This window comes from Urtica dioica, chromosome 3 (assembly GCF_054948205.1).
Source record: "Urtica dioica subsp. dioica isolate 48M chromosome 3, U.dioica_male_clone48M_v1_H2, whole genome shotgun sequence".
Lineage (NCBI taxonomy): Eukaryota > Viridiplantae > Streptophyta > Magnoliopsida > Rosales > Urticaceae > Urtica > Urtica dioica.
Window position 1 is genome coordinate 49,218,991 of NC_142758.1, and position 14,229 is coordinate 49,233,219.

At 35.6% G+C, this 14,229-nt stretch overlaps 1 protein-coding gene across 1 annotated transcript; it reads right to left on the reverse strand.

The window, feature by feature from the left end:
- Positions 1-1,456: 1,456 nt before the first annotated feature.
- LOC149403452 (uncharacterized) lies at positions 1,457-14,229 on the reverse strand. Its single transcript, XM_089609924.1, has 20 exons — positions 14,145-14,229; positions 13,979-14,057; positions 13,854-13,901; positions 13,628-13,759; positions 13,422-13,526; positions 12,480-12,888; positions 12,137-12,248; positions 12,000-12,064; positions 11,882-11,915; positions 11,662-11,768; positions 11,421-11,531; positions 11,184-11,254; positions 10,592-10,932; positions 6,420-7,688; positions 6,143-6,279; positions 5,477-5,992; positions 4,950-5,030; positions 4,521-4,640; positions 4,122-4,429; positions 1,457-2,150 (listed from the first exon to the last, which is right to left on the reverse strand). The coding sequence occupies exons 7-11, from the start codon at positions 12,179-12,181 to the stop codon at positions 11,513-11,515; spliced, it is 270 nt and encodes an 89-aa protein (XP_089466050.1). The 5' UTR covers positions 12,182-12,248; positions 12,480-12,888; positions 13,422-13,526; positions 13,628-13,759; positions 13,854-13,901; positions 13,979-14,057; positions 14,145-14,229; the 3' UTR covers positions 1,457-2,150; positions 4,122-4,429; positions 4,521-4,640; positions 4,950-5,030; positions 5,477-5,992; positions 6,143-6,279; positions 6,420-7,688; positions 10,592-10,932; positions 11,184-11,254; positions 11,421-11,512.

The window sequence follows — 14,229 nt, forward strand, 5'->3', positions numbered from 1 at the left end:
TTAATATGGATCAAACTATTTCATGATGAAGTTGAATTATCGTTACATAATCAATGGAGAGTATTTTTTATTGTACATTCCTCATCTTCGCTAATTAGTTTTCATACTAGTAAATTAAGATTTACTCATCATTGTCACCCTCAGTGGTGGAGCCATGATTTACAGTTAGAGAGAAAATTTAATTAAAAAAACGTTATTTTAAATTTTATAGGAGGTGTGTAAGAAAAAAAAATATTCATGGGACATATATGAAAAAAAAAATCATATTGTTTTAGGTCTAACACGTCAAAATTGATAATATATATATATATATATGAGGAAACAAATTTATTTTTCAAAAGTTCAATTACATGATTTAGTGATAATGTTGTCACTAAATCATTGAATTTAATGATAATGTTGTCACTAATAGATAGATAGATAGATAGATAGAGAGAGAGAGAGAGAGAGAGAGAGAGAGAGAGAGAGAGAGGTACTAGGAGGAGAGAAATTACTATGTTGTTATCCTCATAGTCTTTTAGTGACAACATTATCATTAAATTCAATGATTTAGTGACAACATTATCATTATCTCTCCCTATCTTTTTTTTTCTATCTATTCCTTAATCTTTCTATATCTCCACAGATCCTCTCTACTTCACTATTTTCCGCGTGTGACGTTACACATTTCGCCAATACATTTTTATTTTATTTTATGAGTCATGTAAGATGGTTAGATCGAGTGTGCGTAATGTCATATATTGCGGGTTTTTTTTCAAAGTTTTAGTTATTGTAAATAGGGTTTCATTTTTTCTTAATTTAGAGGTTCGATTTTTCAACCCCTACCAAATCTAAAATTTTAAATTAATACCCGTCATTCGTTTGAAGATTTATTGACAATATTGCCACTAAAATGTTTAATTTTTTTTATTGTCGTAAATAGGATTTTTTTTTCTAAAATTTTAATATAGAGGTTCGATTTGTCAACCTCCGGCAGATCTAAGTTTTCAAATGAAAACCCAGAATTTATTTGAGGATTTAGTGACAATATTGCCACTAAAATGTTTAATTTTTTATTTAGTGATATAAATGTCACTTAATCTTTAAATAAGTTATGGGTTTCTTTTGAAGATTTAGTAATAATATTGTCACTAAAATCACTATTTTTTTATTTAGTGTAAAAAATGTAACTAAATCTTCAAACAAAATGCAGGTTTGTTTGAACATTTAGTGACAGTATTGTAACTTCTTATGACAAAGATGAATTAGTGACAAACTTGTCACTATATCTTTAGTTTCGTTTGAAGATTTCGTGAAAATATCGCAACTAAATCTAAGAAAAGATGATTGAAAGTAGCTTTGAAATTAGAAGCAATTAATGAATTTTGATTAAAAAAGATTTTAAAATGGCCATAGTTTTGGTTTAATCTCATAGATAAACCTAGTCTGAAAATTAGAGATATTGGACGTAGAAATAATTTCAGTAACATTTCCTTATTTCTATATTAATCCCCTTTCTTTCATGTGTTATTTCGTTTCAAACACAAGGGCTAGGCATGAGAGAGAGAGAGGGAGAGAGAGAATGTTTCTATCAGTTAGGTTAGCAATTGCAAGAGAATGTTTCTATCTCGTTTAATTATTGCATTATTTAGTTATTTAAATCTTTCCTTATAATCCATATTTTTATTATACTTTCAGTGATCTAAAAACTATTAGTTCCGTAATTGATTCACAATTTTTTTATGGGTCCGAAGGCCGATACTCTATTTTACACTTTATTACTTGGCACAACAAGTCACTTTTCTTTCACTGTTCATCTGGCTTTTTGGAAGAAAAAATATTTGTGTATGAAGATTTGAAGACTCGCGTGCTCTGGAGATGATGAGGTCGAAGGGGTTACGCGAGGCTTCGGGACTCCCTACGGGGCTGGCTATGACGTGAAGGCGGAGACGAGGTGCGAAGTGAGGACAGAGAAGAGGCGAGGATGGCTATGACGCGAAGGCAAAGAAGAGGCGAGGCTGATGGGCTGGCTGCGACATGCTGGTAGAGAAGAGGCGAGGCTAGCTGATTCCAAGGTGACGACTTCGACGGTGACGCGGAGCTATGACACATAGCTCTACACGATGCAAAGGGGCTGTCGGGCGAGCTTGCAGGTTGTTTCGGCCCAACGGCTACAAACATAGAGAGAGAGAGAGAGAGAGAGAGAGAAAGAGAGATTTAGTTTTCATTTTTTAAACATAATAATACAAAAATAAATTAACAAAAAAAGGAAAATACTATTTTACCCTTAATTTTTTATCACCGTAATCATATTTTTGACGGAAAGACTACAATTGATACAATGCAGGTTTTGAAGGGGCATCGGGTTACACGTGCAGGAGTTCAAGGGGCATTCATGTAAATACTCCATAACTTTATGAACAAATAGAGACATTTCCCGTACGAAAACCAAAAAAAGAAAAGAAAAGAGAGAGAGATAGAGATTATTACTAAGTATGCACGGTAAAACTTACATAACCATAAAATTTCTATTTTTTTTAATAATTCAATTTACATCATACAACATACATTATATTATCAATTACATTTACATGAATATTTAAGTATAAATTAAAAGATATAATGTTTAAACATTAATATTGCGTTTCTTAAATATTAAATTTTCGTCCTCTCGCAGAGATCACCTCACCGGCAAGAGGCCTTGTCACCAATTAAATGCTCCTACTTATGGTGCATGTTTTACATAAAGGTTATCCTTATAATATAAATAACAATTACAATTAGAAGTATTGATTACTTTAGGCACGTGATTTTTTATTTGTTATAATTCATTATATAATTAAATATCTCTTAAAAATAAAAAGCCTGCGATGCTAATTTTGTAGTAATATTAAATAAAAACAAATGTCGTTTAAAAAAGACATTTAAAAATAAAATAAAATTAAGTGCGACACATGAGCTGGCTTTCTCCATACTATACCTCAAAGCACATTGAATAAAAACCCTATGATGCTATTTTGTACTAATATCAAATAAAAACAAATGTCGATTGAAAAAGACATTTAGAAACAAAATTAATAGTGCGACACATAAGATGACTTTCACATACCCTCAAAGCACGTTGAAGACACATAATAAACATCTAAAAAAAAAAAAAAAAAAAAAAAAAAAAAAAAAACAGGAACCAAAAAAAAGTAGATATAAGAGGGGAACTATACTCGGAGTAATTGACACATTAATTAACATATTCCAAAGCATCATATAAAATAGATAATTAAATAATAAAATTGGTCCAACGAGCAGCCACCGAGACATAAAAAGATCATGCATAAACAAAGCCTAGAAGAAACCACCCAAAAAATTCTCCATAACAATCAATCAAAATTACCAACGATATGAACCACGCTCGTCTCAATGAACAAGCCAATATCATCAACAGCAAAAATTTGAGAAAGGACTAGAAATACAATCATTATAGTATGTCATCATATGTAACAATATAAACACAAATATATATATATATATATATATATATATATATATATATATATATATATATATATAGCACTAATACAAATATATATGTAGACTCTGAATCTAATTCAAAATCTTATTAAAAAGAAAAAGAAAAAAAGAACTCTAAATCAAAATCACAAATATAACATAATAAACACGCTCATGTAGCTAGAGAAACACATACACTACTATCAGCGTGCTATTTAGGTCTCTAAATTCTAATGTATTAATTTAGTAGCTCTTTTAGCCCTTTTTGAAAGAAAAAAAAATTAACACCTAAACAACTTAAAACACACACATATACAAATTAAATAACTTGTTTACAATTTTGAAAAGTATTATTCATATAAAATAATGCAATGCAAAAAGCAAGCCAGTCACCAAAGATTGTGCAAGTAGTGGCATTCTCAAACTAATAACAATTCAAATTATAGCACAAAACATAAGCCCTTTGAAGAGCTAATACCAGAAGCCAAAAGGAGGAAACTGATTAGTTAGGTATAGCATATATCCACTCTCAGCCTGCAAGCTCGTAACAAAGAGAGCCAAACCATCTTGAAAGAGAAAGAAATGAAATCCAATATACCATCCAGACATAATTTGCCTAAGAGAGTAGACATTAATACCTGACGATCTTGGCTGGAAGATAAGCATCGGTATTGTTGAGATACTAATCGGAGCGATACTAATCGGAGCATCATCTTGCAGAAAATAATCCTCGTTACCAATTTCATTTTACCAATAATACCTCACCAGCACGCAGTTCATTGTCTGATAATTTCATTTTACATACACATACCAATTTTTTGCAACGGAATTTGGAGTTTGTGGACGAAAAGGACACATGTCTGTTCAAGTTCACCGCCACTATCTCCGCACCCCATGATGTTCTTCAGAAAACTTCTCCCATCTGTTTCCAGTTACATGTCACGATCTAGCCCAAGTAATAATAAATAAATATAATCAAATACAGCTGAAATTATGATATACATTAGGAGTAATGGAATTATGTCATATATACTCACCACCTAAGAGTCAGCCATGGAGTGCACGAGGTTCTTGAGGGCATGGGAGAATTCAAAGTTGGGTATCAGAAGCTATGCCTCTGAGATATGAAATGATAAAGAAATCTTCACCACTGGCACCTGGGAAGAGTACAAGCACTTTAGAAACAGGGCACCATTCAAGAATACTTTATTCTAAGAGGCGATCACGTCAGATTTTCTTCAGCTCAAGCAAATGAAAACAAAAACAGAAAAAGAAAAAAAAAACCAAAACAGAAGATAAAAAAAGAAGTTGAAAACCAAACCCGATAGTGTTAAATCTATAGAACAAAACCAAAGACATGGTTAAAAGGTGAAGAAGTTGAAAACCAAACCCTTAATAGTTTTTATTTTTATTTAAAGAACAAAATCAAACAGAAGCCATGAATATGAAGAGGTTGAAAAGCTAACCTGTTTTTTTATGCGTTGGAATTGAGCTATTGACGTTTCCGTCCTTGCACATGGCATAGATGAGACAATTGCGTTAATTGCCTGAATGCAGAAACTGTGAGTGAGTTTGGCAAATAAAAGTAGCAGGTAGAAATGTCCAGAAAGAAATAGAACATCAAACCATGTAAGTTTTTTTGACACAAAACTAAGCTAGTTAATATATAGTGAAAAAAAAGTAAGGAGACAAGTTTGAGAAATTAATTAAGTTTTTCGAGGCAAAACAATCCTGATGAGCATAGTCACGAGCTGAATGAAACAAACCCTTCTCGACAAGGCCTGTGAATCAGGCATGTGAACATATCAGGATAAAATACATCGCCTACCACGTATTCGAAAAAAAACAGACAGCCCATCAAAAGCATCACGTTAGATTATGCATTCTACAGACTTGCTTTCGGCTTAAGCAAATGGTGAATACCAAATCTGAGAGTTTTTCTATAAATTTCTTTTTAAAAAAACAAAGAGAGCAAAACCAGATAGGACAGAACCTTGAAAGACAAAGAAGTTGAAAACCTAATCCGTTTTGGCTGTTAGAAAGAGGTGATGCTCCTAGTGCAATCAAAATCCCGAATAATAACTCATTTGCAAAAGCTGGAACGGCCATCAAGAACAAGATCTCCAAGTTCAAATACCGAGTTGCAAATAGAGTAGAAACGCTTAGACGTCCTTGGACGTCCTTCCATACAAATAAACCGCAGCGATATCGCAAGGCTTCCCAGGTCCACACAATAAATCTGAAATTTGCAAACACAAATACAAATCCCAACCGCCCATTAGTTAGTTAAATAAACAAGTGTCACTGAAACATGATTTTTTTGTCCTTTATTTGTTCTGCACAAAGCCAAATTTCCAATCCCTCTTAAAAGACTTATCTTATCGAAATTATCCTCATTTCAATACAAACACAGACTCAACACACAGCACAACCATAACCAATACCAACTCTATACACTTCTAATGAGACAGAGGACCAACGGATGAATCGAACTCCAGCCACCACAAATCTACAAGACAAACATCAACGTGTTAAGAACCACAAAAGAAAGGCACCATCACAGAGAAGTCCCCCAATGAAAAAAGTGTACTCCCTATTTACAGCTTTATTTTTCAATAACGACACCACCAACTCCAGTCTTTGTAGAAGATTGAATTACCAGCTATCCAAACATCGAGGACCAGCAAGCTTGTTGCCAGGGTAGAGAGAATCACAACGATGCTCTCCCGTGATTCTGACCAGCGAGGTCAGTCCTCTACTTTCCTTGCAGCAGCTGAATCAAACTCCGCTACCACACTACCAAAAAAGCATCAAGGTGTGAGGGATCACAAAACAAAGGCACCAACACAGAATAGGCCACAAAACAGAATAACCAATCTTTGTAAAAATCAGACGATTAAAAGAAGCAAGTGACAAGTAAATTTTAACAGAGAGACCAAAAATGAAGTCGTTGCAGAGGCCGCTCAACGAAACTAAGGAAGCCGGACCCTTTTCCGATAAAAAAAAGAGGGATGAAATGAACACTGATGGAAATAATTTCCATGACCGCCTATAGCATGAAATGAACAATAACAGATGAGTGCCCCAAGACCAAATTTATTCCAATCCAAATAGTGACCGGACTGACTTTGACAAGAAGCCAACTGAAGGAAAAGTGGCGGCAATGGCCATAATAAAGAAACTGTAAAGAAAGAGGCAGATAGTTAGGAGATGAAGATGGGAATACCTTATAATTTATATATAGCTGTGAATATCAAAAAATAAAAATAAAAATAATGTAAAAGAGAAATTACTGTGGGCCTTTGCTCTCACCGTATTTTCCATAACGCAGAAGCGATCACATCAGATTTGCTTCGGCTCAAGCAAATGAGGAAGAAAAAAACGCCTGAGTATTTTTCTATTTAAAGAACTGTGAGTGAGTTTGGCAAAGAGAAAAAGCAGATCAAGACACGTGAGCTTTGCCCAATCCCATACGAGCAACCAACTCTTTCGCTTAAGTCAGGTTAGGGTCTGGATGTCCTCCTCAAAATAAAAAAATAAACGTAAAAACTCTTTCACATCGATACTTTGTCATTAAATAAGTAAAGTGAACGATTTCAGAAATCAAGTGCCAAAAAAGTTGCAGTAGATAAAAAATAGTTCGCCAAAAACGTTGGGCGTGCAATATAATAAAAAGGACTACTCTTGTACACCAACACGAACATGCGCTTTGCATAAGCTCCACCGATTCCGTGTAGAGCATCGAAGCTTTTGACAGAACAAGACTGTTAGGAAAGATGATGCTATGTAAAACACTTTTCGGTCAGATATGCAAGAGAAGTTATGCACAATGATGTGAATTTTGGAGGTGATAAAAGAAAATAGTGTGGTAGTTTGGGCAAGGAAATCAAGCACACACGTAAACAATAGCATTATAATATACATAAAAAAAAAAGCAAGATAACTAATGAGAGATTTAGAGTATAAACTTCGCTCAAAAAATCTATTCAATGGAATAATCATTATCTTTGGTACGACTCTATTTATTACAGGCTCTAATCCGCTCTCTCCCAAAAATAATTTAAGTCATTTTCTTCACTATCCCTTCTAATTACCTTTGGCCTGAGATTTGCACACTCTGTACACGTCCATTACATATGAGAAATGTGTATACAAATAGTTGCTCTAACATCACTGACATTAGCAAAAGTAATGCTCATCTGCAACTGCAAGTGTTGTTCAGCTTTCCTTAAGGCAATTTAAAATAACGCCACTTGTAGAAATCAGTGAATAAAACAAGAGATTGTTCACGTACAACGGTGGTCTAATTACTGGCTTTCTCGATCAGAACTATCTTGCAAAGGGCGTTGATCTCCCTCGCCAAAGAACAGGCCGATTGAATCAAACCTTTCTCGCAAAGCCTGTGTGAAGATATTGGGTTAGAAATAAATACAAAACAGGGAAAAAAAAAGTACTCCCTGTTTACAGCTTCATTGGTTTGAGAATGATGATTCGAATCTGTAAACCTTGTACAGCTCGATCACCACCGCGTGGTCGTGTCTAGTCTCTCTTCTCCACGAGTGTGGTTCCCAGCCCGATCACCGCTACACCGCCGTGGTTCTGTTGACTTCAACGGCACCGATCCCAAGCATAGGCTCAACGGCCAGATAAGATTGTGAAAAAGAGAATTTTTTTTACCTTTATTCTCACCTTGTTGAGAGAGAGAGAGAGAGAGAGAGAGAGAGTATTATTTCCTAGCCGGATAGGTCTCCCATTCCAGCGAACGAGAGAGAGGACCACAATGCAACGATCATGACCAGTGAGGCTGTTTGGGAACCAAGTAGAAGTAAATCCATGACTGACAATAGCGTGTTCACATCTCTGCTTTCCTTGCGAATTCACAAGTTCAACAATGAGTCAAGCAAAGCACCAAACTGTGTGGCAGCACCTCTACAAGAAAAAGCATCAAGGTATTAAGAATCACAAATCAAAGGCACCATCACAAAATAGTCCAATGGAAAAATCACCACAGGATCACTTCCGTCGGGGTTTAAGATCCTCACGGAAAAATTCCCTACATCAGTGTGAATATCAGGTATAAATCCATCACTTACCATGTCATCGCAAAATCCAAACCTAAGAGTTTTAATCATTCTTTAAAGAACAAAATAAAAAAGAAGCCATAAATATGAAGATGTTGAAAAGCTAACCTGTTTTTTTATGCGTTTGAATTGAGCTATTGACGTTTCCGTCCTTGCACATGGCATAGATGAGAGAATTGCGTTAATTGCCTGAATGAACAAACTGTCTGTGAGTTTGGCAAATAAAAGCAGCAGGAAGAAATGTCCACATTAAACGGAAGAAATAGAACGTCAAACCATGTAAGTTTTTTTGACACAAAACTAAGCTAGTTAATATATAGTGAAAAAAAAATTAAAGAAACAAATTTGAGAAATTAGTTTAGTTTTTCGAGGCAAAACAATCTTGAGCATAGTAACGAGCTGAATGAAGCAAACCCTTCTCGACAAGGCCTGTGAATCAGCATGTGAACAGATCGGGTTGAAATACATCGCTTACCGGGTCGTCGCAAAAAACCAAACAGCCCATCAGCAGCATCACGTTAGATTTGCATTCTACAGACTTGCTTTTGGCTTAAGCAAATGGAGAATACCAAACCTGAGAGTTTTTCTATTAAAAAACAAAGAGAGCAAAACCACATAGGACAGAACCTTGAAAGACAAAGAAGTTGAAAACGTAATCTGTTTTGGCTGTAAGAAAGAGGTGATGCTCCGAGTGCAAATAAAATCCCGAATACTAACTCATTTGCAAAAGCTGGAACGGCCATCAAGAACAAGATCTCCGAGTTCAAATACCGAGCTGCGAAGAGAGTAGAAATGCTTACAACAACAGACTTTAGAGCCGATATTTGAGGCCCCTTGGACGTCCTTCCATACAAACAAACCACAGCGATACCGCAAGGCTTCCCAGGCTCACACAGTACATCTGAAATCTGCAAACACAGATACAAATCCTAACAGCTCATTAGTTAGTTAAATAAACAAGTGTCAATGAAACATGATTTTTATCCTTTATTTGTTCTGCTGTGTCACCTAACTAGATGAAGTAATGCACCCGTGATTCTAAAGTCAAGAAATTTTACACATAGCCAACTTTACAATCCCTCTTAAAAGACTTATCTTATAAAAAATTATCCTCATTTCAATTCAAACAGACTCAACACACAGCACAACCATAACCAATACCAACTCTATAAACTTCCAACGAGACAGAGGACCAACGGATGAATCGAACTCCGGCAACCACAAATCTACAAGACAAACATCAATGTGTTAAAAATCACTAAACAAAGGCACCATCACAGAGAAGTCCCCCAATGAAAAAGTGTACTTATTTACAGCTTTATTTTTCAATAACGACACCACCAATTCCAGTCTCGGCAGAAGATTGAATTACCCGCTATCTGAACATCGAGGACCAGCAAGCTTGTTGCCGAGGTAGAGAGAATCACAACGATGCTCTCCCGTGATTCTGACCAGCGAGGTCAGTCCTCTACTTTCCTTGCAGCAGCTGAATCAAACTCCGCTACCACACTACCAAAAAAGCATCAAGGTGTGAGGGATCACAAAACAAAGGCACCAACACAGAATAGGCCACAACACAAAATAACCAATCTTTGTAAAATTCAGACGATTAAAAGAAGCAAGTGAGAAGTAAGTTTTGACAGAGAGACCAAAAATGAAGCTGTTGCAGAGGCCGCTTCACAAAGTTAAGGAATAAAAACATCGAAATATTATAAATTCATTTTCTTCACTATCCCTTCTATTTATACAACTAATAAAATAAAAACATTGAACTATCATAAATTCATACCCCGAACTGTTTACTCATTACTTTAATTACCTTTGGCCTGAGATCCTAACAATTGCACACTCTGTACACGTCCATTACATATGAGAAATATGTATACAAATAGTTGCTCTAACATCACTGACATTAGCAAAAGTAATGCTCATCTGCAACTGCAAGTGTTGTTCAGCTTTCCTTAAGGCAATTTAAAATAACGCCACTTGTAGAAATCAGTGAATAAAACAAGAGATTGTTCACGTACAACGGTGCTCTAATTACTGGCTTTCTCGATCAGAACTATCTTGCAAAGGGCGTTGATCTCCCTCGCCAAAGAACGGGCCGATTGAATCAAACCTTTCTCGCAAAGCCTGTGTGAAGATATTGGGTTAGAAATAAATACAAAACAGGGAAAAAAAAGTACTCCCTGTTCACAGCTTCCTTGGTTTGAGAATGATGATTCGAATCTGTAAACCTTGTACAGCTCGATCACCACCGCGTGGTCGTGTCTAGTCTCTCTTCTCCACGAGTGTGGTTCCCAGCCGGATCACCGCTACACCGCCGTGGTTCTGTTGACTTCAACGGCACCGATCCCAAGCATAGGCTCTACGGACAGATAAGATTATGAAAAAGAGAATTTGTTTACCTTTATTCTCATCTTGTTGAGAGAGAGAGAGAAAGAGTATTTCCATGCTCTAGTAAGAACTACATTCATCTAGCCGGATAGGTCTCCCATTCCAGCCACCGGCCATATATTTATCCACGAGAGAGAGACCACAGTGCAACGATCATGACCAGTGAGGCTGTTTGGGAACCAAGTAGAAATAAATCCATGACTGACAATAGTGTGTTCATACCTCTGCTTTCCTTGCGAATTCACAAGCTCAACAATTAGTCAAGCAAAGCACCAAACTGTGTGGCAGCACATCTACAAGAAAAAGCATCAAGGTATTAAGAATCACAAATCAAAGGCACCATCACAAAATAGTCCAATGGAAAAATTACCACAGGATCACTTCCGTCGGGGTTTAAGATCCTCATGGAAAAATTCCCTAAATCAGTGTGAAGATATCAGGTATAAATCCATCACTTACCATGTCATCGCAAAATTCAAACAGCCCATCAGAAGCATCTAGCCTCGCTGCTTAGTTCACTTGGTGCTTCGACACGCCTGTCAAATTTCCATTTAACAGATCTGCTTTTGGCTTCAGCAAATGGGGAACATACTGAACTTGAGAGTTTTTTATTTAAAAAAAAAAAAATAAAAAAAAAAAAAAAACAGAGCAGGACCAAACAGAAAAGAACCTAGAAAAATGAAGAAGTTGAAAACCCAACCTGTTTCGGCTGTCTGAAAGAGTTGGCTCCAAGCACAATTGAAATCCTGAATCTAGAAAGCTGGGATTTCCCCCATGAGAGAGATGCCCAGCGGATGAATCAAACTCCTGTTACCACAACAACGAAAAAAAAAAAAAAAAAAAACCTGAATTTTTATATTTTATTAAAAATTATAAAAAATAAAAATAAAACTCAGAGAGAGAGAGAGAGAGGATGTTACCTTTGCTTCAAGCTTTCCTCTTCTGCTCATTAGCCTGCAACGTATAATCCATGTGTGTTACCTTTGCCTCAAGCGCTCGTGATTTATTAAGGTAAGATTGAAGTGAAAGAATACAGACTTAGCCGCCTTGATCTCCTTGTCTTGTTCATTACAAGTCTCAACCAAATACTCGTGTCGATTTTTCTGTCAAGAAAAAAAAATATGAGGAAAATTATAGCTGTGCACACAACAAAGAGAAAATCATAGGCACTGAACCTTGTGACTTGTTTCGCAACCCAATACCGGTCTCTTCTTCGCCATTGTCGCATGCCTAGCATGGAAAAGGACACAGAAGGATTTGGGCTGCTGCCAAGCCAAATTGAGATACCTGCACATCAATATAAAAGCATCAAATGCTTCTACAATATTTAGTTCAGATAAAAAAAAATAAAAAATAAAAATAAAAATAAAAACTTAAATCTACACAATTCTTTCAATTAAAAATAAATAAATCCCACCAGATGCAAAACTCTTTTTCCCTACAAAGCTTGAAAGACCATTCAGATATTATTTGTTGTATAATATATACCGACCACATTCAGATTCATCTAAGCCTTACCAGAAAAGCAGTTAAAGCGGGAAAAATATATGAATCTCACGTGAAGCAGAACTCATATGCCCTTAACCTTCCAACAAGGAACGATCAACACCTCCCGTGAATAATATTTGCCCATCAAAAAAGTCAAAATAAAAAACAGTTAAAAGAAACCGAAGCACACTTTTCATTAAAAAAAAAAAAAAAAAAAAAAAAAAAAAAAAAAAAAAATTTGACTAAGTGATCGAATACATACAACAGTGTTAAACATCTTCGTGTTTTAACTTTAATTTCCCAGAGGACAGGCTTGTGGTGTACATCTTAGACCTTGAGAACTTTCCATTTCCTTGAGTTTACAGTAACATGAAATGCTTACAATAAAGCAAACACCCCACTGCACACTACACAAGAGCATCAAACTTCTAGAATATATCTGCAATATGAGTTCAGGAAATAATAACCGAATCAAGTGGTTTTGAAACGCGTCTCAAAAGAATAGTGCGGCAAAGGAAAACTATCCTATCCTGCTCAAGATGATTTGTTAAATTCCTCTATGGCCAACAGGATAAGACTGGGAGAGTACAATAATACAGCACAAGAAACAAATTACAAAAAAAAAAAATAATAATAATAATAATAATAGAAATCTGTTTGACATTGTATGTTGATTTACATAGAAGCAGAGTTTGTTAGGAGAGAAATGCAAAATCAGATTAATGACTGATTTTAAGAGTTTGTAAAATTAAATAAGAACAAAGCATATCAATGAATTAAGGCTACTTTGTAAGTCCAGGAAGGCCAATCAGTGTCAAGTTCACAACTGCCAAAGTAAAAAAAAAAAAAAACATTAATGAATCAGGGGTTGTATTTACACCTAAATATATAAAAACACCTACATTACACATCCACCAACGCAATAAGTCTTATATAGCAACATAAATAATTGCACAAGAACATATTTTGTACCATTTGGAAATTACATATTGAGATGGATCGGAGCTCTAGAGATTTGATTTGCGCTGCGGCCCGTCTTATGGTCAGTTTCATCGGCCAGTTCCTTCCCCACAGCAGCTTCATGAAAATACAATCCCCAAAAACATAAATAAATATTGGCTAATTTGGTATAAACACCACTTTCACAAATTTATTCAAAACCAGTTCCAGAACCATACCAAAATCGGTCAAAATATCCTCTTCTTAGTTGCTGTCAGTTTCATACGAGATACGCAGGAAGCCCAAATGTTTCTCTTTCCCATCATCTCTGTACCGAAACTGTCACGATGAAGCACTACACCTCCAATAATCTGTAAACACTCAAACACCATTCAACATACTAATGAATGAACTAAATAATCAAAATGCAAAAGACTGCAGAACAGATAGAATAGAAGATGAAACCAGGTTGTATATCTTCCAATGTTTAGCAATCCTGTAGCTCTGCCTCAACTGTGTGGTAAACAATCAAAACCAAGTTAATAAGAAAGTGAAATAGTGACATACATACGAGAGTACAAATGATTAACTTATAGCACAAGAAAGTTCACTCCATTTGGGGCCTCCTTTATTGCAACCTCTTCGAAAGTTCTTGCAGTGTATGGGTTCCTAAAACAAATGGATATAGTTAAGAAGGGGAAAAAAAACATGGGAGATAAAGAAACTCTTAAAGAGACTCTAAAAATCGTTCACTACCTTGCACCCAATGCAGCAGAAAGGTATATCATTTCATGGAGCACATCCCACACTTTCAAATAGATAAGAGAGAGAGAGAGAGAGA